The sequence below is a fragment of the Hydra viridissima genome, unplaced genomic scaffold, assembly GCF_058129835.1.
Source record: "Hydra viridissima isolate aposymbiotic clone 2 unplaced genomic scaffold, HvirCarnegie_v1 scaffold_2, whole genome shotgun sequence".
NCBI lineage: Eukaryota > Metazoa > Cnidaria > Hydrozoa > Anthoathecata > Hydridae > Hydra > Hydra viridissima.
The window spans coordinates 7808325-7835000 of record NW_028324301.1 but is presented as its reverse complement, the minus strand read 5'-3'; the positions used below and the strand labels follow the sequence as shown (position 1 = coordinate 7835000).

The window sequence follows — 26676 nt, the reverse complement described above, 5'->3', positions numbered from 1 at the left end:
AGTTTGGGGTTGTATTTCATCATCTGGAGTAGGTGATTTAATCAGAATTGATGGCAAACTGACAGGAGAACAGTATAAAGAAATTTGCAATACCACCATAACAGTATAAAGAAATTTGCAAGACATCATGCAATACCACCTGGAATGAGACTAATTGGTAATAATTTCATTCTACAGCAAGACAATAATCCCAAAGATTGTTCCCGAGTGGCCAAAAAATATTTACAGGATATGTGTGAGGAGGGAGTTCTCGAAGTAATGAACTGGCCTCCTCAAAATCCAGATTTGAACATTATTGAACATGTTTAGGATTATTTGGATAAAAAAAAGGCTGAATATAACCCCAAAAATGTCAAAGAATGTTTTCAAATATTAAAAAGAGAGTGGGACAATATTCCTCAAAATTTCATTACAAATTTATATGAATCAATTCCCAGGAGATTCGCTTCTGTGGTCAATGCAAAAGGCGGACATATGAAGTATTAATTGTTCTTTTTTTTTGTATCATATTTTATCAAAATATTTCTAGATATTTTTGTTTATAATATATGTCCCTATAAACCTGATTTTTTTTTACTTCATAAGTCCTTCATATTTTTATGATAAAATAAAAAATAATTATAAACTTATGGTGGGCTAAAACTTATTCACAGTACTGCATGTATATATATATATATATATATATATATATATATATATATATATATATATATATATATATATATATATATATATATATATATATATATATATATATATATATATATATATATATATATATATATATATATATATATAAAGAATCAGCATAAAGATTTATTTTGTTAATTAATTTTATTTATTGAATCAAAAATCCTTAAAAATATAATGAAAAATAATAATTATCAAAGTAAATTCAGCAAACAAAAGGAAATCACTTTACCATTCCTCAGTAATGATATCTCGTAACTATCTGTAGAAGCAGTATTTTTAGCCACACACCTATAAAACATACTTGTTGTTGACTTTTTGCTGATTACATAACTGAAATTAGTTGGTGTAGCTCTATCAGGAACTTGCTAGAATAAAAAAAATTCTCTTAGTATTATGTTTTATGCTAGTATTGTTAAAAATACTTTTGATTAAACTTTTTTTATAAGCTATAATTATGCATCAAATTAAAAAGCAACATGTTCAATTACTTAGAAAAAAGTTAATTTTTGGAAATGTAAAAAAATGTCACATGACTATTAGTCAGAAAATTTATATCACCTCCATTATATCAATCCAATCTTCTTCCATAGGCAAACAATCACTGCTTACTTCACAATTGTTTGGTTGAAACTGCCATTCAATGATTGGAAGTGGATTGCCTTTCAGAATTTCACAATGAAGGTCTTTATCATCATTAAAACTTGCAATAATTAGTGTGGCTGGCTTTTTTATTTCAATAGGAACTAAACAACAAGCATTACAAGCACGACAACATTACAACAAGCATTACAACAAAACATTTCTCAAGTTATACATAAAGTAAAAACATTTTGTACCTAAAAAAACATTTAAATTCAAAATTTGAACTAAAACTAAATAAAAAACATGAATGTAAGAAATTAAAAGTGAACATCAATAAAAGATAACAGAAATCAGATTTCCATCGGATATTCTTATTTAAGATTCTAAATAATTTTAATATTCAAATTTAAGATTTTATATTCTAATTAAAATTTTAATATTCTTATTTAAGATTAAGGTCTCACCAAGTACTTGAATAGTAACAGATTTGCTTGCCTTATCAACTATATTCTCTGCAATACATGTGTATTCTCCAACATCCTGAGGGTAAGCAATAGAAGCAAAATATAAATGACAATAGTAACTATCATCATCACAAGTTAAAATCACTTGTCCATTTTTTTGCCATCTTTTCATAGGCTTCGGTGAGCCTTTAACCTCACATGTTACTTGCAAACTGTTTTCACCAGCATTCACTTCAATAAATGTTGTATTTAAGTCTGGGAAGGTGATAGTTGGAGGTGCTCTAGCTTTATTAATAAAAATAAAAAAAATTCTACATAAAAATTAATACATAACACATAATAAAAATTCATCATGGCAGGCTGGTATGTTGTATGTTATAAAATAATGTTGATGTATTATTCCACTGTGTAAAATTTATAAAAAAAATTATATTATGCATAAATTGCTAAACTTATTGATATATAAATATATGTTAATATCAATTTAATAAAATTACATTTGAATATATTTTAAGAAAAAATGATGAGCATGTAAATTTGAGATTTAAGATTTTATCTTAAAGATAGACACTGTTATGAAAAAAAAATTAAGATCAATATTTTAATGGGTTACTAATTCTACATTTCAATTTGTTTATAAAAGAGACATTTTACATTTTAAATGTATGCATAGCATATAACTGCAGCATCATTTGTTAAGAAGTTGTTTCTGATTCTTTATCATTAACGAGACATTTAAAAAGTAACACAAAAAAAGAAATATGATCACTTACGTTCAAGGACAATATTTACAAATTTAAAGGTAGCATTGCTGGTTGGTTCTTTTCTAACACAAACATACTTGCCAAAATCAGCAAATTGAAAATTTCTGAACATAAGTATTTCAACATCAATGTATAGAGGATTTCTTTCCTCTAGCCGCAGGACATTGTTTTTGTCAACAAGGGATTGAGTACCATCTGGTTTTTCTTTATACCAGTTTAAATATGATTCTCTAATTCCACGAGCACCAGCTGCTTTGCATGTGATATTTTTGTTTCCACCAAACTCTATTGCTATCGTATCACTTTCTAATTTGGGAAATATTTCTGGTTCAATTGGTACAAATTCTAGACAAAAAGTACTTTTTCATGATATAAAGTGTCCTTTTAACACACTCAATTCTTAAAGTATTCTAAATCTTCTTGTTCAATAGGCAATAGGTTTTTTTTGGTAAACTTTATATAAATTGAACACAAAGAAAAATATTTATATATACTTTGACATACTAAGTAAGACATTCAATTTGCCTAATGTCAGCTCAATTTCACTGTTGCTGTTTTTGGCTTTACAAATAAAGATTCCACCATCTTCAGGCAACAACTTGCTAATATAAAATGACTGATTAACAACTTTAAATCTATCTTTAAAAATATCTGAGGCAGGTTCAGCTGGAGAGTTTGATGAGGACTTTCTATATAGAGTAACTTGAGCATCAGGGTCATTTGTTTCACAAGATATTGTTAGGTCTTGATCTACATACATAGTTTTAATTAGTGGAAAAACAGGATTGTTGTTGAAAATCCATTTTCTTGCCAAAAAACTAAAAGTTTCTAAAACATAAAGATGTTAACTTTTCATACATAAACATAAAGTATAAGGCTATACTTGTATAAATGGAATACAATATACATTCCATTTAAGAGCTTAATTTTTTTTTTTTTTTTTCAAACCTGCATATTTTATTTAAAAAATCTTACCACCAGAGCACAGTTTTACTCTTAACGAAATGTGAAACAACAAAAGAAGAATCTTTAACATTTCATATTTGATTATGCAACCTAATATTAAAAAGAAAATAATGTAAGTCAACTACGTTTTAAAGTACCTTCTTTACTTAGTGGTTCTGAGTTTTTTTAGATTATTAAGACAATAAAAAACTATCTGAATCTTTTGATTAGAATTTCTTTTAAAAAATTATAATTTTTTAAAAGAAATTTTACAAAAACAAACTTTTATGTGAAAGTAGTAAATGAACATGCCAATTTACAATTATGGTAACTAAAATATTTTAATGTAATAATAAGTAAACCTTTATCTACTTTAGTTGCCTATTATATTACGAGCCAGTTACCTAAATGTGCATATGATAAAACTTAACACATAACTAACTAGCGAGTTAAGGCTGCATGTAGTTGGGTATTGGGTTACTTACTTTACTTAAAAATGAATCTCTCTTAAAAGAAACATTTTTTTCTCCCGCAAATTAGCTTACATCGACCGTAATTTATTTGTTGAAATGATTAATATGCACAGACTATCGGTATACCTATATTTTCTACTATTATTGCAAGGTTTCCTCATCTAATGGTATAAAAAAAACTTAACTTCAATCTAATCTTTAATGGTTCAAGTATTTCGCTCACCAGACGTAACCAAACGTTTAATTAAGTAGCAAAGTTAATATCAAGGATGTAGAGCCTAGGATATAAACAAAACGCCCATTTACTAATTTAATACAACTTTTTCATCAAAAAATCTGAAGCTAGTTAACATTTCAACAAGCTAACGGGTCATTTATGGATTTTTTAAAAAGCATTGTTGATCACTAAAATCCTAATAAAGCTGCTTTATAACACTGATAACACACGCCTAAAAACCTGTTTGAGATTTCTTTTTTAAAAAAAAAAGCATTTTCATTGCATTTTTCTTTAAATATATGCTTTTGTTACGTTCGAGAAAAATAATTTTTTATGCTAGCTCAGTATAAATAAAACCAAAGGATTTCTCAGTGACTTTCCTTTATTCGTAAACCAATGTATTTTTTCATGAGAACATGCGTAGTAAATTTTTTTTTCCCGATCTGTTAAGTCTTTAAAAGTGGACAGGTTTTGTTTTTTGTAAGTTTATTTATAGAAATTATTCATAAACTTGGCATTTTATTTACAAACGGCATTTAAACTAAGTATAAATATAGGAATATTAGAATGAGATTTTCGATTTTAACAAATTTACAGCAGGGAAGAACGTAAGTAGCATCAAACAAATTCTGAAAGAGGGGAATCAAGAGCATTTTGTTTCTCCCTAAAATACTACTTTCAATTTATTTCAATTTTTTACGAATTCAAGAAACTTAAAAAAAAAAACGATTTCATTTCTATCCTTTGGAGGTTAGCATGAATTTCCCGCTATAAAAAAAAGTTTTAGTAACTTTTTTACTTTGTTTGTTTTGTTTGTTTGTTTTTTTTTAAATATTTTTTAATATTTTATTTAAAAAGGCATCATTCCTTTCGATCGTTTATTATCTGCCATTGTTCTGTGATTTCGTTTATTTGCACCGCGACCACGACCTCGATTATTGTACGTTCCTCTGGCAGCGTTTTCTCTACCGCCCGGTATTCTGGTAGAGTTATGCTCCTCTCTGTTTTTCTCACTTTCTTTACCACCGCTTCTTTTGCCTCTGATGTTTGCGCTCGCTCTTTTTTCGTCTTGGTTATTTAAATTTTTTACACCACTTTGTTTGTCTGGATTTTCAGCAGATATTCCATCCTTTAAAATATATTATTTTGTATTTTAACAAACAAACAAACAAAATTGCGAAAAAATTAGAATATTTTAATTAACAAGTTTTATTATATTTATGTGAATATCTTTATAAACAAGATTATCTAATTTACATAACACAAATTGTGCAATTTGAATGAATCTTACCTTGTTTATTGTGTTTTCAGAAAATTGGGCATCTTCTTCTCCGCTACTTTCGCTGGAGACATCTCCTGCTTGACGGAGTATCTCAGGTATCGTAAACTTTCTAAAAGAGAAAAACGTACTTATGTTTAAATTATGTTAAAATAATGAAAGATGAGCATTATAGCAATTCGCTTTCTCCAATTAATAAACCAATCTTAACAGTATTCACCTTCCATATACAAGCTCATCTGCATAATCGTCATAATCACGAGCAGCTATATCTTGTGCATCATAAGTGTCATCATACTCATCATCATAGTTATCGTTCTCTTGAAGAAATGTCGCTTTTAGCAATGCAACATGATCCCTGTTATCTTCTAAGATCTCTTTATTTGGGATGTTTATCTTTTTAGCCTTTACTTCCTTAGCTACATCTTCCAAATTTGGTACTTTTCCTTCCATAACATTATTCATTATAACTCCTACATCAGGGCCACATGTTTGTATGCATGAATTTATATAAGTATCACTCTTCGTAGGAAGGATTTCTTTCAATTGACGAAATACCTAAAGAAAGATAATAACTTTTAAAAATTAAAAAAATTTTCATTACAAAGATTTAAAATTTTTTAAAAAAGCAGAAAAAGAAAAAAAAAGAGGGAGAATAACATAATTGTAAGATAATGCCATAAGTAAAAAGAATGAAAATTACCATATTCCCTAAGTTTTCTTGAGCTGATGAGCACACCATGTCTTTAATATATTGTAAACTTGAAATATCTATGTTGTCAAAATTTGCCACAGTATCTAGTTCCCTTTGTATTGTTCCCAAATCACAATATATAGAAAGAAACCTGAATTCATATAATACATTGCATACAAGTTTAGCTGTAAAAAATGAAGAAAAGAATAACTGATGAAATGAACAATAATTTAAGTAAGAACAAAAGTAGAGGAAAAGCTAAAGATGGAAAAATGGTAAGCACCTAGGACATTGTGCCATTGAATCCATGATTGCAGTATATTCAGAGAACAACTGCCCATCATTTCTAGATTTTAAAATATAACTTTTACAAGAGAACTTTAAATACTTAATGACAACACAAAAAACTTTTAACATTTAAATTGATTTTCCTGAATTAACAGTTTATGCTATTAAAATGAATTACCATAAAATTTTAAAAAATAATAAAATAACAAAGATGAAGCGCAAAACTTAAAAAAATGTAAAACATGATATCCTACAAATTATCTTTGCTCTGCCGAAGAAATCCATTTTCTATTGTCATCTGTACAAATTTAGCAGTTGACTGCAGGATTTTTGTACTTATATATTTGTATTTTCCAAGTCTAATTTCAATGAGTTGCATAAGAGACGGCAAGGTATTTTCACAAACTGATATTAACCTAAAAATTACTATTAAATTGTTTAGAAAACGGAATGTATCGATTCATAACCACAGTAGCAGTCAAAAAGATAATAAGCTCTTTTTGATCACTTTTTTAAAAACTTACTATTAAATACTGGAACATTTAGGATATGTATTTATTTATACTGCTTGTTGATTTTTAATGCTTTCTTAGATTTTATTGTGGTGGTTCAAAACTTTTGTAAAGATTAAATGAAGTAACTAACGATCATTAGTTGATGATGAGACAACAGTACCTGAACTGAGTGCATCACTATTCTGATATTTAAAACTGCTTTTATACATGCTATTTAAATGCATTACTTGGATGCTTTGAGTCTGATTTAAGAATTCAGTTTCCTTTTCTTTTTTGTTTTTGATAAGCTCATTATAATAACTATGTTTTTGTTTCTTGTTATGATTATAATGATGCAAACATTTAATTTGGCTTTTTTATATATTTAAGTAACATTTACACTCTTTAATTGAATTAAATAGTTTTATAACAATGTTTTAGCTATAAATTGTCAAACTGAAGAATAGGCAACTGTGTCACCAAAAGGAAAAACAGGAACTCGAAGAAGTTTTAAGAGGTTAATCTTAGTATCAAGTGGAGCTTGCAAGTTTGTATTTAGTTAGTACATGTTTAGTTTGTAATACATAGCTTAATTTGAAATTTCCAAGAAAGTAGTTTATCGTACGGTTAATTAAGGTGCTGCCTCATTTTACAAGTAAGAGAGAAAATGGGATCATTATTAGAACTGTGAAACTTCTGCAAAAATCTCTGCATATTCCAAAACTGTTTAGAAAGCACCCTGCAAATAAACCATTGTTTTTTTATAAGAATTCTCTGGAGTCATAAGTCAAAGTGTGTGCTGTTGGGACTTGATGAAAAAAAGTATATTCAACACCAATTCAGTTAAAGATTTAATTTCTAGCATTAATTTCCAATTGTTAAGAATAGAATTGGAATTGCAGAAGCAAAATAGTTTACATCTGCTTTAATTGTGAAGCAATTCCAAACTATTTTGTTCAACATGATTGGTCTAATTTATTGTATTGGTTGTGTATATGTAACCTTGATCAAGTTATATATAAGGAATTATTGACAAAACTATACTTTCATATAGTGAGCTTAAAATTAGACTCGGATTAATCTATTAGCAAAACAATGACCCAAAATACTCTTCAAAATCTGTCCAAAGATTATTCCAATGAAAGGAAATTAATGTCTTGGAGTGACTAAAAAGTCAAGATTAAAGATCTTATGGACCATTTAGATTGAGATTTAAAGGAAGAAAATCATCAAATAAATTTTTGTATAATATGAGAAAACCTGGAACAATATACCCATCAACCTCTTGTTAAGCTTGTGGACTTGATGATATGATGTTTTCAGGCTGTTCTTAATGTAAAAAGCCACCAAAAAATGTGCAATTTAATTTATTATTTGAAGGTGGAAACAATAACATAACTTCTTTTTTTATACAGTTGGGCTATCATGTGTGCAATCATGTGTGTGATCATGTGTGATATCATGTGATGGCTATATCATGTGTGCAATTTCTATTAACTATTTTTAAATGTTGTCAAATACCAAATAAAAATCAAGAAGGCAATTAAAATCACTTGAACTAATAACAACCAAACATAAACATTCCATCAATTCATAAAAATAAATATTTCAGCTACAAAGTAAAAAATTATAAAAATACTGTCTCATCTCTCTGAGTACTACAGTATATAACTATCAAAACATAAATAACAGAAAAATTAATTCTTATACAACTTTTCAGTTAAAATAAGATTTTTGAACAAATTTTTAAAAGAGATAAGAGAAAAAATTAAAAGTTTAAAAAATTGAACTTTTGACTTACATTGTCAAAAAGGTAGAATTAAAAAATACTTTTGATGATTCTTGAAATACTGATAAAAAAGAATGCACTGTCTTTGTCATGTCAAATAAAAGCAAGACCATATTTTGAGCTTCTCTACCATGAACTGGTTTAAGTGAAGAACAAGGGATTAGTTTTCTTTTTAATAAACTTTCTTCCATATTTTGCAAAACCATAACCATGGATTCAACTGCATTGGAGATGTCAATAAAGTATCTGTTAAAAACATATAAAAGGGTTTAATACATATATTTATTTACATCAGGTCAACCTATGTATGTATGTATGTATGTATGTATGTATGTATGTATGTATGTATGTATGTATGTATGTATGTATGTATGTATGCATGCATGCATGCATGCATGCATGCATGTATACATATATATTTACAGGGTAGTTCTTATAATTTTAGAAGGAGCTCATCACAGTATCACAATCTTATTTGTAGATTTTTGACATAGGGATAGTTGCTGTATCAGAACAATTCCTCATTCTGCAGTGTTGGGTACAACTTTTGCAGCTTCAGAAAAATTAATTTATAAAATAAAATTAAAAAAACCCTTATATATATATATATATATATATATATATATATATATATATATATATATATATATATATATATATATATATATACACAACCAGTCATTATTTCTATGTGTATATTGCTTCTTTTAATTTTTTTTTTCATTTATCTATATGTTTACTTCAATAAAAATTTACTTTGGTTGACTAAGAAACACATTTTTTACTGCTTCTTGTAGAAAGTTGAATACATTGGTTTCAGGTCTATAGTATATACAACATATGTCAAGAAGTTTTGCTGCATCAAAAACAAAATTCTCATAGATTATTTCTCCGTGCATTTCTCTTTTCATTTTTGCATTCTAAAATAAAAGAAAGGTAAAAAGAATTATCAGGCATACTTGAGGTAAACTTATTGGAGAAACTGATAAAATCAGAGAATATATTTATTTTACAAAAATATTTCTGAACCTGTCAGATCTCTTACAAAATGTAATAATACTTCTTACATAGACTAAAAATAATTCCTTAGAAATGCAGAAATCCCAGTAATCTTTAATACAATTAAATGATAGAATTCAAAACATACATACATACATACATACATACATACATACATACATACATACATACATACATACATACATACATACATACATACATACATACATACATACATACATACATAAATACATACATACATACACACACACACAGACAGATAGACAAAGTGTTTATCTCTGCCTAGTTTTATAAAAAAAACTCACTGGTTCATCACTTATTATACTCATTCTTTTAATTACAAGCAAAAACAATTTGCTGATTTTAGAAAGTGAAGCCTTGCAATTCTCTGGAATATTCCGCAAATCATAGCTTCTAAAAATAATTACAGGAGTGTATTTTAAATATTTGTAATAAACATTTTTTTAATGATGCAAGTCAGGTTTTTTAAATATATATATTAAAAAAAAAAGCAAAATACCTTGGTGCATACTGTAGAAAGGAATCAAAGCACTTTTTCCAAGAAGGATCAAACAGAATCTATTATTTAGCAAAAACTTGTTAAATCCGTAAATTAGGAGTTTTTAATCATTTTATTTTTTATATTTTGTTAAAAATTGAACAATAATGTATAAAATTAATTATTGCTCTTTTATAATTAATTATTGCTCTTTTATAATTCGAAGTTATATTAAAAAAGATTATATTAAATTGGGTAGCCAATCATTTTTTAAGGTAAAAAACCCTGAGCTTTCAAAAACTTAAAAAGGCTAAAATTTTCTAATTCTTCCTAACTATTGTACTTGATTAACATAAAATTATACCAGAACAACTATTGAAAGTGTAACAGAGCAAAGATTGTATGAAAAAAATTTAAACAATGTTGTAAGGAGTTTGACTTGTGAATCACTTTTCATAAATGCTGATTTTCCCTAAATTCTTTAATGAGTGCAACTCTGAATTAAGTTTTCTATAAATTATAAATTTAGTAAACAATAAACTTAATCAAGTCAAGTAAAACTGTTACCATTTTATTTATGTATAAGAAGTTAGTCTTTATAAAAAGATTAGTTTTTTTGTATATAAAAAAAGATTAGGAAAGTATTAGTTTTTAAAAGTTTGCTTATTAAAAAAGGGAATAGATACTAATTAGAAAGCTAATTCAGGGATCTGAAACATAACACTTGATGCATTGGTGGTATTTAATCAAAGGGAAAGAACTTAAAGAAAAATTTTTCAATTTAAATTAACAGACCTGACTCCAAAATTTATCAGTTGTAACTGAAAGTAGCCATTCAAGGTCTGCAGACAAAAACATCATTCGTTCTAGCCATTCATTAAGTTCTCCTTTGTCTTCTAGTTGTGCATTTGATGGAAAACAAAATGATATAAAGTTCCTGGAGTCAATAGAGGAATTCTAAGAGATAATATATTATCAGTAAAATAAGCCTAAACAAAAAAAGTAACCTAAGATTTATATGCAGCTATAACTTTAACAATAAGAAAGCTTACGAAGTTCAGTTTTAATTCTTTCGACATGATATCCAAATGATTTCTACAATACAAGTTCAATATTTATTTCCATAAGTTTACATCTTTATACAATATTGTTAGCGAGTCTTTTTATTCACAACAGATGAACTGGATTATTCTTTATAGTTACCATTTATAAATTTATATGTAATCTCATAAGTAAATCTATAATAAATTTAGTTACATATAGCCTGGTAATTTTTTAGAGAGTTCTTATATAATATCCATCAATTTTTTTTAAATTTACATCAGGCAAACTATTTAGAGACAATTTTTACCTGAAAAAATGAAAATGAAAGTGAATGTTTTATGAAGCGTTGTGTATCAACGTCATTTATTGAGGGACTCAAGACGATTTTAATAAAATAGACGGAGATAAATTGAGGAGTGCAAGGGAACACAGAAAATGTAAGTTTTTGAAGATTTTCAGATATTTTCGTCTGCACATATTTCACATCATATGCTAGCTTTTTCATTAAGTATGAAAAGAGACAAAAAGATTTTAAGTTGAATTTGTTGCTATTTTTACACGATGCTTAGGTTTGATCACATGACTAAGCTATTATTTGGCGGACGCTCATCCTGAAATTACGCAAAGTGCTATTACCAGTGCATATACACTGGTAATAAACCGGCAAAAATTGCCATTACCAGTGCACCAATCATATCACCTTATTTTAGGCATGTGACACGTGCGTATTTTAAGTTAAAATTTTTCAGTTTAAATTTTTAACTGAAATTAAATAAATTTCCATGGCAAAATCATTTGTAAATACTTATTTTTTCAAAATGGCCGCAAATTTAAAGTTAGGAGATACTTTCCCTGATTTTCAAAGTTGTATAAATGCAGTCAATAAGTTCGCTTTAATGAATTATCATCTCTTAAGGATAGATAGTAAAGAAACAAAAAAGAAAATAACAAGAAATAACAAAAAATTATTTTTCTTAGGTTATTGAAGTAACATGGTTGTTGGAAACAAAGCAAGGCAATTAAACTTCTACTCTGTAATTAACTTGACTGATTTTTTTGTTCTTTTATGGATCGATATTTCTGTTCGATTGTTAACACAAGATTAACATTGCGTGACTAATAATTTCTTTTTTCATTTTTTAAGTTGAAAAACTTAAAAAATGAAAAAAGTGAAAAATAAAATTTCTACATTACATTCCCATTTTCTACGAAGATGGGAAGAACTATCATGAACATTTCAACAGAAATATTTCCAAGAAACTTACTAATAAAGGTTTAATGAGGATAACCCTTAGCGTAAGCCTTTGAAAAAAGGTTAACAACTTAGATGAATAGAATGAAAGCTTTAAAAGTATATAAAAATCCCCAATTTTTTCAAATTTTAAGGATCAACAATTGATTTCAAACCTATCCGTTCTACAACAATCTTTATACTTCTTTCTATAGATTAATCATATATTAAAAAGCAATTAATCTATAAGAAGAATGTCTATTTAAAACTGTTTCCTCACCGAAAGGACATCATCAGTTTTTTAAATTGTGTCCTTAGTATGAGAGTATTTACATGGACTTAAAATATTCAATAACTTATTTCCTCAAACCAGTAAATTTTTGCATTTCCTTAGATCTCCTTAACATTTATTATTACTTCTCAGATCTTCTTGTTATTATTTAATTAAAAAAGAAAAAATTTTTAATCAAAATATTTTTTAACTGACTAATATACTTTCTAAAGTTGACCAAAATCGATATTTACACTTTTGAAATCAGACTTAAGTTAGAAATCTTATATCGAATTTAGAAATAAGAATGTCACGATAATTAACCAACTAAATCGACTTTTAGTCTTTTGGTAGGAAATCCCTAATTGATTGACTACTCAATTTTTTCAAAGTTAACTACTCTCAATTATTTTACAAAAGTCACTTAGTTAAAGTTTTGATTATAAGTGACTTTTAGTTAATTTAATTAAACTCAATTACAACATTAGTTAATATTTCAAAATAAAAATAACAACATATACTTGATCAGAATTTTTTAATGGAATCAAAAACTCTTTAATTATACAATATAACCAAAATAAAAATTTCACAAAAAATTTTTTTAAAATATAAATAACTAAGCATCGGCGTTACCGCACCGTCGGTAAAAATGCGTAAAAATGCGTAAATTTGCGTAAAATGCGTAAAAATGCGTAAATTTGCGTAAAATGCGTAAATTTGCGTAAAAATGCGTAAATCTGCGTAAAAAGCGTAAAAATGCGTAAAAATGCGTAATTACCGCGGTAATTTTGCGTAAAAATGCGTAATACGCAATTTTACCGCATTTATCACTTTTTACCGCATTTATCACTTTTTACCGTTTTTATCACTTTTTACCGCTTTTTATCACGATTTACCGCATTTTATCACAAATTACCTCTTTTTTTGCTGATTACCGAAAAACTAAAAAAAGATACTTTAAATTGCTTTTTGTATTTCTATTAGTAAATATTACATTTACAGTTTTAAACAAACAAGTTATTGATAAAAAATTAATCATCAGATATATCATCATCTGTCTCTAATAAAATGTTTGCAAGCTCAGATGCTCTGTACTTTTTTTTCTCATTCCCCTTCCAATTTGACTTCATTATATTACCTAATTTTGCTTTTTTGATTCTACTTTGATTGTGCTGGAGTGTCATTGGAATAAACAAAGAGACACTTTGAGTTTGGTCTTTACCTTAAGTCACTTCATACCCTTCTTGTTGAGCTAGAGTCCTTTGGCTCTCTTGAGTATCTAACTGTAGCTGTTGTTGCTTATTAGGTTCAGGACCAGTTTGAGTATCTGATAAAGTTGGAGAAGCCTTTTCAAGTGCACCTCTTTTTTTAGTTTCAGTTTGACTATGTGATTTTCCCTGTTGGTGAGTCTTCTTAGTTGGTGGTGTGACATGTGGTAATTCATACGGCTCTTCTTCGCAAGTTTTTTCCCAATCGTTGAGGTTAGAAGGAACCCTTGCGTAATTTTGACTCACAAAAACTAACATGCTAGTGTTTTCTGGTTTTACATTATGTCTAAAATCAGTAACTGTCCTACCTCCTACTGAAAACATTCTTTCTGATGAAGCAGAAGTCACAGGTATAGCCAAGTAACTTCTAGCCAGACCAGCTAGCAAAGGTAACTCATTTTTATTTTGCTTCCACCATTCTAAAGCATCCACATCCCTTTCAGGTAAGGCCATAGTCTGATACTTTTCAAATTCAAGCATCAAGGGTGGCTTGAGCTTTGATTGGCTAGGCTGTGAAGTCCCAGGGCGATGCGCTGAAACCTGCCTCCTGTCTTTCAAAAACTCAAGGTCCACTGGATCCATAGTTTCGTCAAGATCTGATGTTTCTAGCGAAGTATGATCATTAACCAATGACTCGCAGAACTGGATTGTGGTTGGGTGATTGTCAACCAATTCCTTGATGGCGGCCTCCCTCCCTTCCTCACTGTTTGCAATATTTTTGAGTGTATATCCTCTATAATATGGGTGCAGAAGTGAACCCACATTATAGTATTTGACTCCAACGCCATAATTAGGTAAACCCTTCTCAAATTCTTTCATGAAGTTGTGTAGGCACTCTGCAATTTGAGGGTCACGCTCTTCAATGTCATTTATGGTTCTTTTGCAAAGCAAGTGGAGATTTAATATGTCTTTTTGAACTTTATGCATAGTCACTAGATTTTCAGAAGACCAGGAATCAGAGCATCGCTTACATTCTGCCAGAAATGGTAAAATGTTGTAAATACTAATAAACTCTAACTCATCCGCAATCAAACTTTGAAGATCTGGTTTGTTTAGAGTTTCTAGAGCAACCAGTAAACCAGCCTTCAATCTGAGGATTGACTTAAGCATCATAAAGTTAGAATTCCATCTTGTTACAATTGGCTGAATGATCTTGACTGGTTCTATATTTGCTTCCACGCACGCTTTCTTGATGTCCTGCCAGTCTAATGAACTTTGGTGGGTCCTTTGAGCAAGCCCTTTACATTTCTTAATTATACCATTGATTCCTTCTGATTTTTCTACAGCCTTTGTTAAACAAGTGTTGAGCAGATGATCGGCACAGGTTAGATGATCACTGATCTCTTTGCTTTCCGTGATTGCTTTCTTCATGTTGGCTGCAGCATCAGTAACACCCACTTTGTAAAGGTCTTCCCTCTGAAGACCAGGAAATTGAGAAATCATGTGGTCTATTCCTTGTGCAAGCAAAACCCCTGTATGTCTCCCAATAAAGTTTTGGCAATCCAAAGATAAGTTTTTGAGTTCAAAGTCTTTGGTAACATAATGCAATGTAAGGGAGACGAAGGGATCACCATTTCTTGCAGTCCATCCATCTGTAGTGAAAGCTGCCATTTCGCAATGCGGGATGTCTCTCTCAATTTGCATTTTTACATCACGTCTTAGATTGCGATAAATCATTGGTAGCTTGAATTTGGATAAGGTGGTTGGACTTTTTAGGTTGGCTTGTGGACAAAGATAATTCAGCAGCATTTTGAAGCTAGCAGTTTCAATAACGTGAAACGGGAGGTTAGAGAGAACTAGTGAAAGGGTTAGGATGGTATCAAATTCCAACTGTTGAGCACTTTGTGAAGGCCACTTTATTGTTTCAGTAAAGTCGTCCATTTTTGTTTGGTGACTTGATGATGCATCATGTGGGAGGTTATCAAGCCTTTTGTTTTTATTAATAGGACCAAAATATCTTCTTATGGTACTGGACTTATCAGCCTCTGCCTGAGCATTCCTCTTTTCTTGAAATTTCTTCTCTTTATTTTCGTTATCGACTTTTTGCATCTGGTAAAAAGATAGCGGATTGCAGGATCTGAAATAAAATAGTGGAATTATATATGTTTAAAAGGATGCGAATTACAATGTTTCAGTAGTAGATAGTTCATAAAAAATCTACCGACGCATCATATTTATTCAAAATATTGAAGTTGTGAAAAAATATATAAAGATACATATTTTGGGTATGTCCAGCGACGTAGCAGACATCCCCTAGACACGCCCTGAGAAGGTTAGTAGCACAACTGCATGTTGCGTTATTGAAAATATAAAATTTGTCAAAATTGTAGGTAGACACCACTGCCGCTTACCATTCAGTTGTGTTATCAACCTTCTAGCACACTGTATTGGATAACTAAGAACTAAAAGGTACATAAGTTATACATAAATATTAATTTAATCGTAAATTGCACATAAAAAAGTTATATCGAATATTTTGAACTTTAACATTTAAATAAACAATTTCTTTAATTGTCTAATTTTTTTAAAATCATTTCATTTCTATAAACTTTTTAAAAATTTGTTTGTAAACTTTAAAAAATATTGAAGGCCAATTTTTGCTTCAATATTTTTTCGAAAACAACAATAGAATACGCTATCTAGCTATATTTTGAGATCAGTGGTTTAAAATATACTAAATTATAGTAAGAGTAAAACACTTACTTTAAATGAGCTTTAACTCCACTGGTGCTACCTTGAGACAGCTTAATCACTTTTTTGCACTTGTTGCACTCAGCAAATCCTGATTTTCTGCCAGAGCCAGAGATGTTATCCTCTTCTCTGTCTAGCTTGGTAAAATAATTCCAAAGAGACATTGTTTCTTGAAGATGGTTTGATTCGGTAGTGATTTTGGTATACTAATCAGATCACTGAAGAACTTTGAGGTTGGTAGTCTTTCTTGACTTTTGTCAAGCTTATATAGGAGACTAATTTAATTTTAGAGGGTAATTAATTATTTAACAACTATCTGACTTGATAAAAACAAAGTAATTTTTTACCATAATAATTACCGCTTATACAAACTTTTATCACAATTTACCGAAATTACCGATTTTTACCGCTTTTACGCAGTTTTACCGTATTTACGCAATTTTACCGTTTTTACGCATTTTTACGCATTTTACGCATTTTTACGCATTTTTACCGATTTTACGCATTTTTACGCAATTTTACCGTCTTCTGTTACAAGAAAGCGTAAAAATGCGTAATACGCATTTTTACCGCATACGGTAAAAGTGCGTAATACGCATTTTTACCGCACTGCGGTAAAAATGCGTATTACGCGTTTTACCGCATTTTACCGCATTTTACCGAAATTTTTTTACCGCTGGTGCGGTAACGCCGATGCTTATAAATAACAGTCTCCTTTTAAACATAAAAGATTTTCTAAACTATCAAGCTTTTCATGTTTTTATTAAACCATCAGCTGGTGCTTGAATTAGTTTCTTTTTTTACATGTCATCAATTTCAACGTTTCTTTTTGAACTTACAGTTGATAATGCTTTTACTTTTTTGGGGACTTTCAAACGCAACATATCACGTTCTAGATGATTTAACAGACTTTAACATGTCTCTAGTAATTGGAATAACTGGATCATTTAGTTGCTTTGATGATGTGTGATCGCTTACAATTATTATGAAAATCTTCAATTAAATTTTTCAGGGTTAGAGTTAACAATATGCAAGTACCAAATTAAACTTTTAATATTAAATGACAGCTTTAAAAGTCTATCAAACCAAGCATTTATTCCACACTGATATGTTTGGTGCATAAATTTTATAATAAGCTTAACTTCCATGAGAAACTCAAGGAAATATTGCTACAACTTTTCAGCAATGCAATCACACACAATGAACACACAATGACAAATCCACAGAATGTAACTTTAATGCAGCTAATTTTTTAGACCAATACTGTACATACCTATTACGTTTAATAAATTGTTGAATTGTAGATTCATTAAATTTAAACTTGAAAAGAGTTTAACTCCTATAACAATAACTTTAATATAAAAACATTCCAGACTTAATGGTGCATTAGGACTTCGTTTTGCTTTGTTTAAATCCTTTGGCAATTTTTAAATATGAAAACATCTGATTGATCAAATCAAAAGAATAATTAGATTCAATATACTTAAAACCATGAAGGTTTAAGTTTTTAAAACCTCTTTTATAACTGTAAAACAAACCATTAAAGATTTTAGCAAAATATCTACCTTCATCTTTATTGTCCTAAATTTATTTAAATAATCACATATGAAGTTTGATAATTGCATAACTACTTAGTGTCCTTGCTCTAATTCCACTGACTTAAAAAAAAACTTTCTGACATAACTTGCAACATGCAGAAAAATGATCACCATAAATTACTTGTATCCAGTTAAAGTCAAACTCTTGCAATTTAGTATATTTTATTTTTCTCTAAGATATCTTAAAAATATAAATAAACAGTTGAATTTTTGAAAACTTAATGAAGAAATTTAAAAAATTATGTACAATGTAATTATTACTCTTATAGAGACCAAACTTAACGCACAACATTAATTTTGCATTCATGTAAAAAGAACAACAACATAAACGGAACGGAATAGTCACGTGTTAAAAATATCCGTGTGATAAAATTATCGCAATATGATTGGCGCACTGGTAATAGCAAAATTCGATGGCTTATTGTCAGTGCATCTGCACTGGTAATAGATTTTACGTGAAATTACTATTAAGGTACAAAAACGTCAGTTAAATGATTGAAAAGAAAAAAAAAACTGACGCTGTCTGGATGCGCTTGCCACTATACCTAGTGTAAATGTTTCTAAACTGTGAGCCTAAAAATACGCAGAAGTTCTCAGATAGATTCCAATAACTGCCAACAAAAAACATACAGGATGATAGCTTTGTTTACATTCACGACAAAGGTTAAGTAAATAAAACCATGGAAGAACGAAAATGAAGCAACTTTACACAGTAGTTCCTGTTATTTTGGTGATTGGTATTTTTTCAGATGATGCATAAAGTTCTTTTTTTACGGAGCTGGACGTCCTATTCATCAATTGTAAAGTGACAATATACAAGTTAAAAAGAGGAAAACCTCATGGGAACTCCTTCAGCCCATTAACAAGGTCCTACTATCTGTTTCCGCACCCAAGTATAAAGACCCATAATTTTTAAACGGCTGTATTTCTTTTTGAGTGGAGATTTTTTATCTTGAGTGGAGATATTTCATCTCTTCATGCAAGTCAGTTCCAGAGACATCTTTTAATTCATTGCAAGATAATAATTTTTCTAAATCCATGCATCTTTTTAGTATTTCATCTTCAATAATGTCCTTGGCATTTAAACTGTAAAGAAAGTTGAACTGGTTATTATGCTGCATAAGCATTTCAAACCGATCCTGCAAAGATCCAATAGCGTGATCCAAAATGCTGTTATAGAAGTTAATCTTAAAGTTGTCTTCTTCAGTCATTGATTCCTCTTGACTTTCATAATCTAACATTCTTTTTTTGGTACGACCACGCTTTTTTTCAAATTCGGGCTCATTATCTAGTTCAACAGACAATTTTTTTAGGCCAGCTTCCAACATCCAAGTAATTATCGAAGATTTCTGGTTCAACTGCGCATGTTGTAGACTCAATGACGGCGTCCATTTGGTTGCTTGCTTCAGAATGATTACAGTTGAGATCATTTTGGCTAGTTGATGGCTCACACTGTAAACAAATTTTTAAATATTACTCAAATTTTTAATGATATTCTAGTCAAATTTAACATATGATAAACTGTTAAATGTTTGATTTTCTTACCTGAATGTTTTGAATACTTTTGGAATTAACAGATGGTACTGACACAACTTCTGAGCAAGTTATTAAATACTTCTCCAAACTTCCCTTATACTCTGACTGGGAAAAATCTTTTTCTTGTTTTCTTTTTAGGTTTTGAGCTCCTGATAATTTTTTCTTTCCAAACATGATGGTTGTTTTTATATCCTCTTTTGAAACATTTTTTTATTCACTTAAATTTTTTAAGAGTAAAAAATGTAACATGCATTGAATTGAGTTAGCCTCATGAGCAAAAACTTGTTCAATGTGGATTATACCAGTAGTACAGTATAAACTAGCTTTTTAGAGTTCCCACAATTGCGGAAAATTTTCTTTAAAAAAAATTTTTTATAAAATTGAAATCTTAATCTAAAAACTATTTTATTTTGAATTTTTTTTGTTTTTGAATTTTGAATTTTCTATTTTTTGGCGCCCCCTTTGAAGCGGCGCCTGTGGCCAAGTGGTGCTTGGCCACGCTGTTGAGCCGGCCCTGCTTACAGATTAGCTTATTATTTATTATTTTTCTTTTTAGCAATTTAAATTAAAAACATATAAGAAAATAAAGTTGCATTGGGTTTGAAAATAAAGTTACATTGTTGAGTTTATGCGAAATTTGCTTTTGTCTCAAGGTACACCAATATGAAAAGAGCATGTTGTACAACGCAAAAACAGGGAATGTCATGAGAAAAGCGGAGTGGCTATCCCCGACCATTTCTTCAAATAAAAAGATGTGCTGTGTTATGTCGTTTCAAGAGGTAATAAACATAGGAATTGCAAAGAAACTTTTAAAATTGCAACGTTTCAATAAAGTGAAGGAGCAAGTTGCTTTCAAAGTAAAAGCGCAATTAGTTCATGAAGACATTCAAATATAAAATATTAAACAAGCGCCATAATAATTATCTGTATCCCCAGTCATATCAAAACTTTAGTATGTAATTTGTATACAAACAAAGCTTTTTTTGTTCAACAATAAACTAAAAGCGCTGGTGAAATGGAGTTCAAGTAGCGAAGGAACGTATTCGTTAAGGTTTGCGTTTGAAGAAAAGTGAGCAAAACTAGTATGACCTTTGATATTAACACGTCATGAATCAAAGTATGTATATTTTAGATCAAGAAATTCAAATTTAGAATTAAAAAAAAAAAATGCACGAGTTGAAATCCATACAGCGCGCTTGCCCGCTTACACGGGCGTGTACTCCAATAAGCTCAGGATTGGTTTTAACTTAAAATTTAAATTTCTTTATCTAAAATATCTTTTTAAAATATCTTTTAAAAATATTATTCTTTGTCTAATTAAATTAGATACTCTATTACTAATTTTGGATATGAATTACTTAAAGTTGAGTTTTCTGCAGAATGTAATTTTGGATATGAATTACTTAAAGTTGAGTTTTCTGCAGAATGTAATCTAGTAAAAAAAATATTGAGGGTTTCAGTTTCCAGCGTGGTTTATCAACACTTCATGTCTGCATAAGGAGCATGGAGTTTTGTTCCCATCTGAACTGCAAGCTAGAGCTAAAAAAGCTCTCGACAAGGTGGGAAGAAGAAGAGAAAAAATTGGAAGAAAAGAAACTTATTGTTTAGAAAGAAATGAGGAACAAAATGACCTGGTAACATTAATGTTTTAAACTACGTCAATTTTTGAATTTAATATTCTTACTTAAATCGCGGGCAGATAAAATTAACGTGTCAAACGGTTCAGAAACCTTTAATCTGGTTAAGAAGTTATTAAAAAGGTTGTATACAATTTTGTGCACCTTTGCACGATAAATCTAAATCTTCTTCAAGATAATTGTCTCACAATATGCAAAATACTTGTGTTTAGTTACATTAAGTATAAATCCCCCCAGGCAGTTTACAAGCTCCTAGTCCGCAGCCATCAGGTGGTAAACACTGCATGCTGTGCATAAATACAACGTGTATACCGCACATATATACATATGTGCATTCCGTGCATATATACATAACCAGGCGCGGAATCAGAAAGGCTCAAACAGCCTCTTGTTGACTGAGCGATTTTGTTTATTTTTGCATAGTGAAGATAAACAGTTCTGCAGAGATTTTGCTTGGCTTTTTTTGAGATCGAGGGAAACTTTTTTTGAGAAAAAAGACTTTCCTTGTACTATGAGGACCAATTAACAGTTCTCTATCGTACCTATGTTTATATGTAGACTTAAATTCTGTTTATAGAAGAACATTATTCTCCTCTCTATTCAAACAAATCAGAAATTCTTGAATTTTTGAGGTAGTATGATCTACAGCGTACTGTTTAGCATATTTTTGTGGAAAATACCAAAGAACTCAGTAATAACACTTCTAATTTCTTTTACGTAATTTTTTAAGAAAATAAACAATAAAAGCCTCAAATATAATTTTAAAAATGATCTATGTTTTTATTTCATAAGAAAATTAGATTTGAGGTTGTTCAATTACAACTTCTTAGTAACCTAAAATTTGGCCTTCAGAAGCTTCAAAAGACAAATTTTATGGTCTAACGAAATACAAAAAAAATATTGCGAATTTATTTCATTACTGAAGACCTTGTTGTAAAAACATCAAATCTCTAAATTTTTCCATATTGACATTATATGATTTTATAATTGAAGACATAAGTGGGTGAAGGCGTTATGTCACAAAAATACAAAATTCCACTTTTTTACACAAATAAAGGTGTTAAGTAACGCCCTTTTACATGAACATAATGACACCGCACAAAAATGTGCTAAAATGCGATTTTCACAGTGGATGAAGGAGTTATGTTACATATCAATTCACCCATAACACAATTTAACGCGGATGTAAGTGTTAAGGGACAGTTCCATATTGGTGTAACATAACACCTTCATCCACTTATGTCTTCAATTGTATGTCTGTGGTTTCATGCAACAATTGCATCCAAATACTTCTAAAACATCAAGCGTTCCTCAAATTCACTGGTAAAAATACGGAGTAATATAATATCTCCATATAGCCGAGGTATTCAGTTTAAACGCTCTCTTGGAAAAATTGCTGGTTTGTGACATTAGAAGTTTTTAAAACAAGATCTTCAATTGCAAAGCAATTATGAATTTTATAATGACGTATTTTAATATGACGTAAGTGCGTTTCAAGAATGTGAGTGTTTAAGCGAATTTTCCTTCGGCACGTGGAATAAGTTGCTTCAAAATTTTGAAGCATAAAGGGTTTTTTTTTTTTTAACTTCCAAGAAGAATTTTTAATGAACGTATGAGTTTAAGCTGCAAGGATGGTAAAGTATTCGCGTTTCTGAATTAAGCTTTTTTGTTTATTTGATCTTTCTTTTCTCTACTTTTCAAAATGTAATCTTATGATTATAGCTCGGAAAAGAAAAAAAAATTACAACAAAATTGATTACAAAAAAATTACAACAAAAATTAAAAGAAAAAATAATTGCAACAAAAATGGTTACAACAAAAATGTAACCTCGTGAATACAGCTCGGATAAATATCTGGAAATTAAATAAACGGATAAATACCTAGAAACTAAATAAACGTTTAAGTTGGAGTTGTCCAGTTTGTTGATTTGTGTCTAATAAATTATGAGTTCACATTTGGAGTATGGGGACTAAAAGTTCCGAAAATTTTTTTAATAAAATTTTAATCTTAAAAACTTAAAAAAATAATATTTATTCATTCTTAGTATTAACACTATTTTCATTAATTTTATAGCAGTGCTTTATAATTACTTAAAATAATATTAGTACTAAGAATGAATAAATGTTCTTTTCTAGAGAAGATGAGCTTTGTATTTATTCCTACTTTATTTATTGAATTGATTTTAAAGATAGACGATTAATAAGAGACGGGAAAAATTTTGTTTGTAGGTAGCAAAAGTTTGGGAACAATTTTATTTAACTACTACAAAAGTGTTGGAACTAGTGAAGTGTTACTGCGAATAAAAATACGAAGTTTCAGCACAATTCGGAAAAATAGAGGAGTTCTAGAAAACTTGAAAAGTCTTTATATGAATAGGGGTCAGTCTGCTTTTCGAAGAAAAAAGGACATTCTTTTACAGGTCTGGCAATCAAAAAAGTAAATCTAATTTCCACTGTACATTCGGCAGAGATGCGAAAAAGTCACAATACTGACAGAAAAACAAGACAACGCATAATAAAACCCAGTGCATTAGTCGATTATAAATAAGTAGCCTTGTACTTAATCTGGGTGCGGCAGCAGTTCGGGAACGTTTTAGAACATTTTTCAAAATGAGTTTTTAAGGTACAAAAATTATATTCATGAAATATTGGTAAAAGAAAAAATGAAGATAAATGCCTTTCCCATCTTAACATTCGATTAGGTCTCCTTTTTTTTGATCACTGCCTCAAGTCTAGGACGGAAGGACCGGCAAGTGTTGATTATATAGTCCCTTGACATTGAGTTCGAAGTACAGGTAATAGATGACTTTAACAACTTGACATTTGAGTGGGCCTATTTGTAACCCTTATTCTCAACTTCGCTCCACACATTGAAGTCAGGGAAATTCAGGTCAGGGCTGGATGGTGGCCAAACGTGTTTGGGCCAGAAATTAGCCATATTGTCCTGAAGACATTGTTGGGATTTTTGTACCCATTACAGGGTGCATTGTCCTGTCGAAAGATGTAATTATTTTCTGGGAATGTCTTTTTTAGTCATGGCACCACATAACGTTTTAGTTAGCTGATATACATATCAGAGGTAACTTTTTCTCTTTGATGTAGATTGGAGGACATTTCTCTCTATTAGAAGCTATAATTCCTAACATCATGACGAACTGCGGGTGCTTGGTGTGACACACAGGTGGTGTTTTGTAACCCTACTGCACTTTGAATCTGTCATTTTGTCTATTGATCGCACAGTCAACACTAAAAAGTTTTTCTTCTAAGAAAATTTTTACTGTTGATGAGCCATGGCTTTTTAGCTGATTCAGAAGCTTTTCAGTAAACTTTTTATCATTTTTTTTGTGCAATGGAGAGGGCAGAAGAAGCTTAGAAGCTTCTTTGATCGCTCAAATCTCAAAGTTTTTAGCCTTTCTGTCAAAAATTGCCAAGTGTCGGGGCATACTGACTTTTCCAAGAGTTTTTAGTGTTCTTCTGACTGTCTTCTCATCAACATTAAACAGTTTGCTATCTTTCTGATGGATAGAGTAGAATTCTTTTCAACATGCTTTTTAAGCTTTTCTGTGTTCTATCGACTTTTTTGTTCAATGGAGAGGGCATTTGGGCTCTCAAGACTATCACGTTTTTTTACTTCGTAAAATTTAGTTTTAGGCACCCCAGAAAAACTAATCACTTCACTTACAGGCAAACCCGTGTAAATCTAATTTAAAACTTCAGTTCTTTTGGCTTCTATTGTAAAACCTTTAACTAAAGTATTTTTTATTTGAAATTTTATTCAAATCAAGACGTTCATTGAACATTAACCAACAAAAATAAATTTCATAAGTTTTTTATTTACATCACAAAACCTAGCCAAAAATTAGTTCGCGAACCGCTTCCGCACCCTGCAAATTGCGGGCTATTTAATTCATTTGTTGTATACAACTCTAAGACAAACAAAAATAGTGTATAAACAACTTTTAAAAAATAAAGCCATTAGTTGGGTGTCGTATAACAATTTATTAGATGTTCAAGTACTGGAAACAGACTCTTCATCATTTGTAACAAATGAATCACCATAAAATAACAAACAGTAAAATCTATTTAAAAATAAGTTTTTGAGAAGTTATAGCAATTTAACGATAAACGTTATTTTAAGCGTAAAACTGATAAATTGCTCACTTTTCAATACAGATTAGAATAAAATTTCCCACCTAAAGTTTGTTAAATTATAGAATCTGAAGGTGTAAAAGAAAAGGCTATTATTATAAGAAGCAAAAGAAATTTTTAAAAATTTAACATGTGAGTGTACAATAATTGCACAAATACATAAATACAAAAGCAAAAATTACATAAGTGTACACCCACGATAAATCCTGTGGGTGTACATTTATTATTTTCCAATACATATTAAGTAAATAATTATTTACGAAAATTTTTTCTTAAATAAACAATTGCAAATAATTAAATGGAAATTTGGTGCTAATAAACAATGCTCTCTCGAATTGTTTTCTGGACTAAGTTGAACTTATCAAATTGTTTTTCAAAAGATATCAATAAACAAAGGCAGCTTAGATCGATATTTAAAGACAATTGTTTTCTTCAGTGGAGAAAAAAAAAATTTTTAATTTTATGTGAATCATCTACCGCCCCTCAACACATGTAACTTGACTCCGTTCATACGACTAAACTGAGTTTTGGTCAGCAAATGATTTTAGCCAATTTATCATGGTTTATCACTAAGACACCTTGGTAGGTTGGCTAATATCTATTAGGGTTACGTTATTAAGGTTTCTTATCAACTGACAAACTATATCTTTATAAGTAGAGGAAATCCAAATTTATACATCAAATTAATTTTTCTTTGTTTTTACTTCTTCCGTCTTGCTTTTTTTCTTATAGCAAATTTAAACTGTCATTATTTTGTGAAGATTTCGATTAGGGAAAAAATATGCTGTTGCTAAAATAAGCGAGGAAATACAGATTCGAAGCTTCTCTAAATTTGTTTTGAAGAATGTCCAATTTTGATATCAACTAAACAAAAAATGATACACATGAAACAATTCGAAACGATTTTTTAAATTTTATTAAATTCTATACTTGCTATCTTCGTATACCTAACAGTACTTAAAAAGTATTTATTTATCAGAAAAACAATTTGCCACACGTAAAACAAGACCATAAGATAGTCCAGCTAAATGTAAGATTCTATTTTCGAAT

The 26676-nt window shown here is 29.6% G+C and overlaps 2 protein-coding genes across 5 annotated transcripts in view; both read right to left on the bottom strand.

Annotated features, from left to right (window-relative positions):
• Positions 1–4201, bottom strand: part of LOC145184288 (vascular endothelial growth factor receptor 1-like) — a 20937-nt gene extending 16736 nt beyond the window's left edge. Inside the window, exons 1-7 of the mRNA XM_090077607.1 lie at positions 4107–4201; positions 3479–3559; positions 3008–3331; positions 2513–2848; positions 1740–2024; positions 1252–1436; positions 923–1058 (exon numbers count right to left, since the gene is read on the bottom strand). Of these exons, the coding sequence (XP_089933733.1) occupies positions 923–1058; positions 1252–1436; positions 1740–2024; positions 2513–2848; positions 3008–3331; positions 3479–3539 (1327 nt within the window). The 5' untranslated portion in view covers positions 3540–3559; positions 4107–4201. The remainder of the gene's footprint in view (positions 1–922; positions 1059–1251; positions 1437–1739; positions 2025–2512; positions 2849–3007; positions 3332–3478; positions 3560–4106) is intronic.
• Positions 4202–4872: 671 nt separating this feature from the next.
• On the bottom strand, positions 4873–11835 carry LOC145190128 (activating signal cointegrator 1 complex subunit 2-like). 4 transcript variants are annotated; one of them, XM_090077609.1, is made up of 13 exons: positions 11553–11835; positions 11254–11296; positions 10997–11158; positions 10223–10281; positions 10008–10116; positions 9439–9602; positions 8695–8928; positions 6654–6815; positions 6395–6457; positions 6121–6262; positions 5638–5975; positions 5430–5529; positions 4873–5267 (listed from the first exon to the last, which is right to left on the bottom strand). In XM_090077609.1, the coding sequence occupies exons 2-13, from the start codon at positions 11278–11280 to the stop codon at positions 4989–4991; spliced, it is 1839 nt and encodes a 612-aa protein (XP_089933735.1). In that variant the 5' UTR covers positions 11281–11296; positions 11553–11835; the 3' UTR covers positions 4873–4988. The 4 variants fall into 4 exon arrangements, 3 of the variants coding, with proteins under 3 accessions (XP_089933735.1, XP_079923034.2, XP_089933736.1); XR_016449563.1 differs by lacking the exon at positions 11553–11835 and having other exon boundaries at positions 6121–6296; positions 11254–11447; XM_080066908.2 differs by lacking the exon at positions 11553–11835 and having other exon boundaries at positions 11254–11447.
• Between the last annotated feature and the right edge of the window lie 14841 nt (positions 11836–26676).

Coding starts and splice junctions, on each gene's coding strand:
- LOC145190128 (XM_090077609.1), bottom strand. CDS start 11,280: ATGTCGAAAGAATTAAAACTGAACTTC. Junction 11,159..11,253: donor AAGAATTAAAACTGAACTTC/GTAAGCTTTCTT, acceptor ATTATCTCTTAG/AATTCCTCTATTGACTCCAG. Junction 10,117..10,222: donor TTTCTACAGTATGCACCAAG/GTATTTTGCTTT, acceptor AATTATTTTTAG/AAGCTATGATTTGCGGAATA.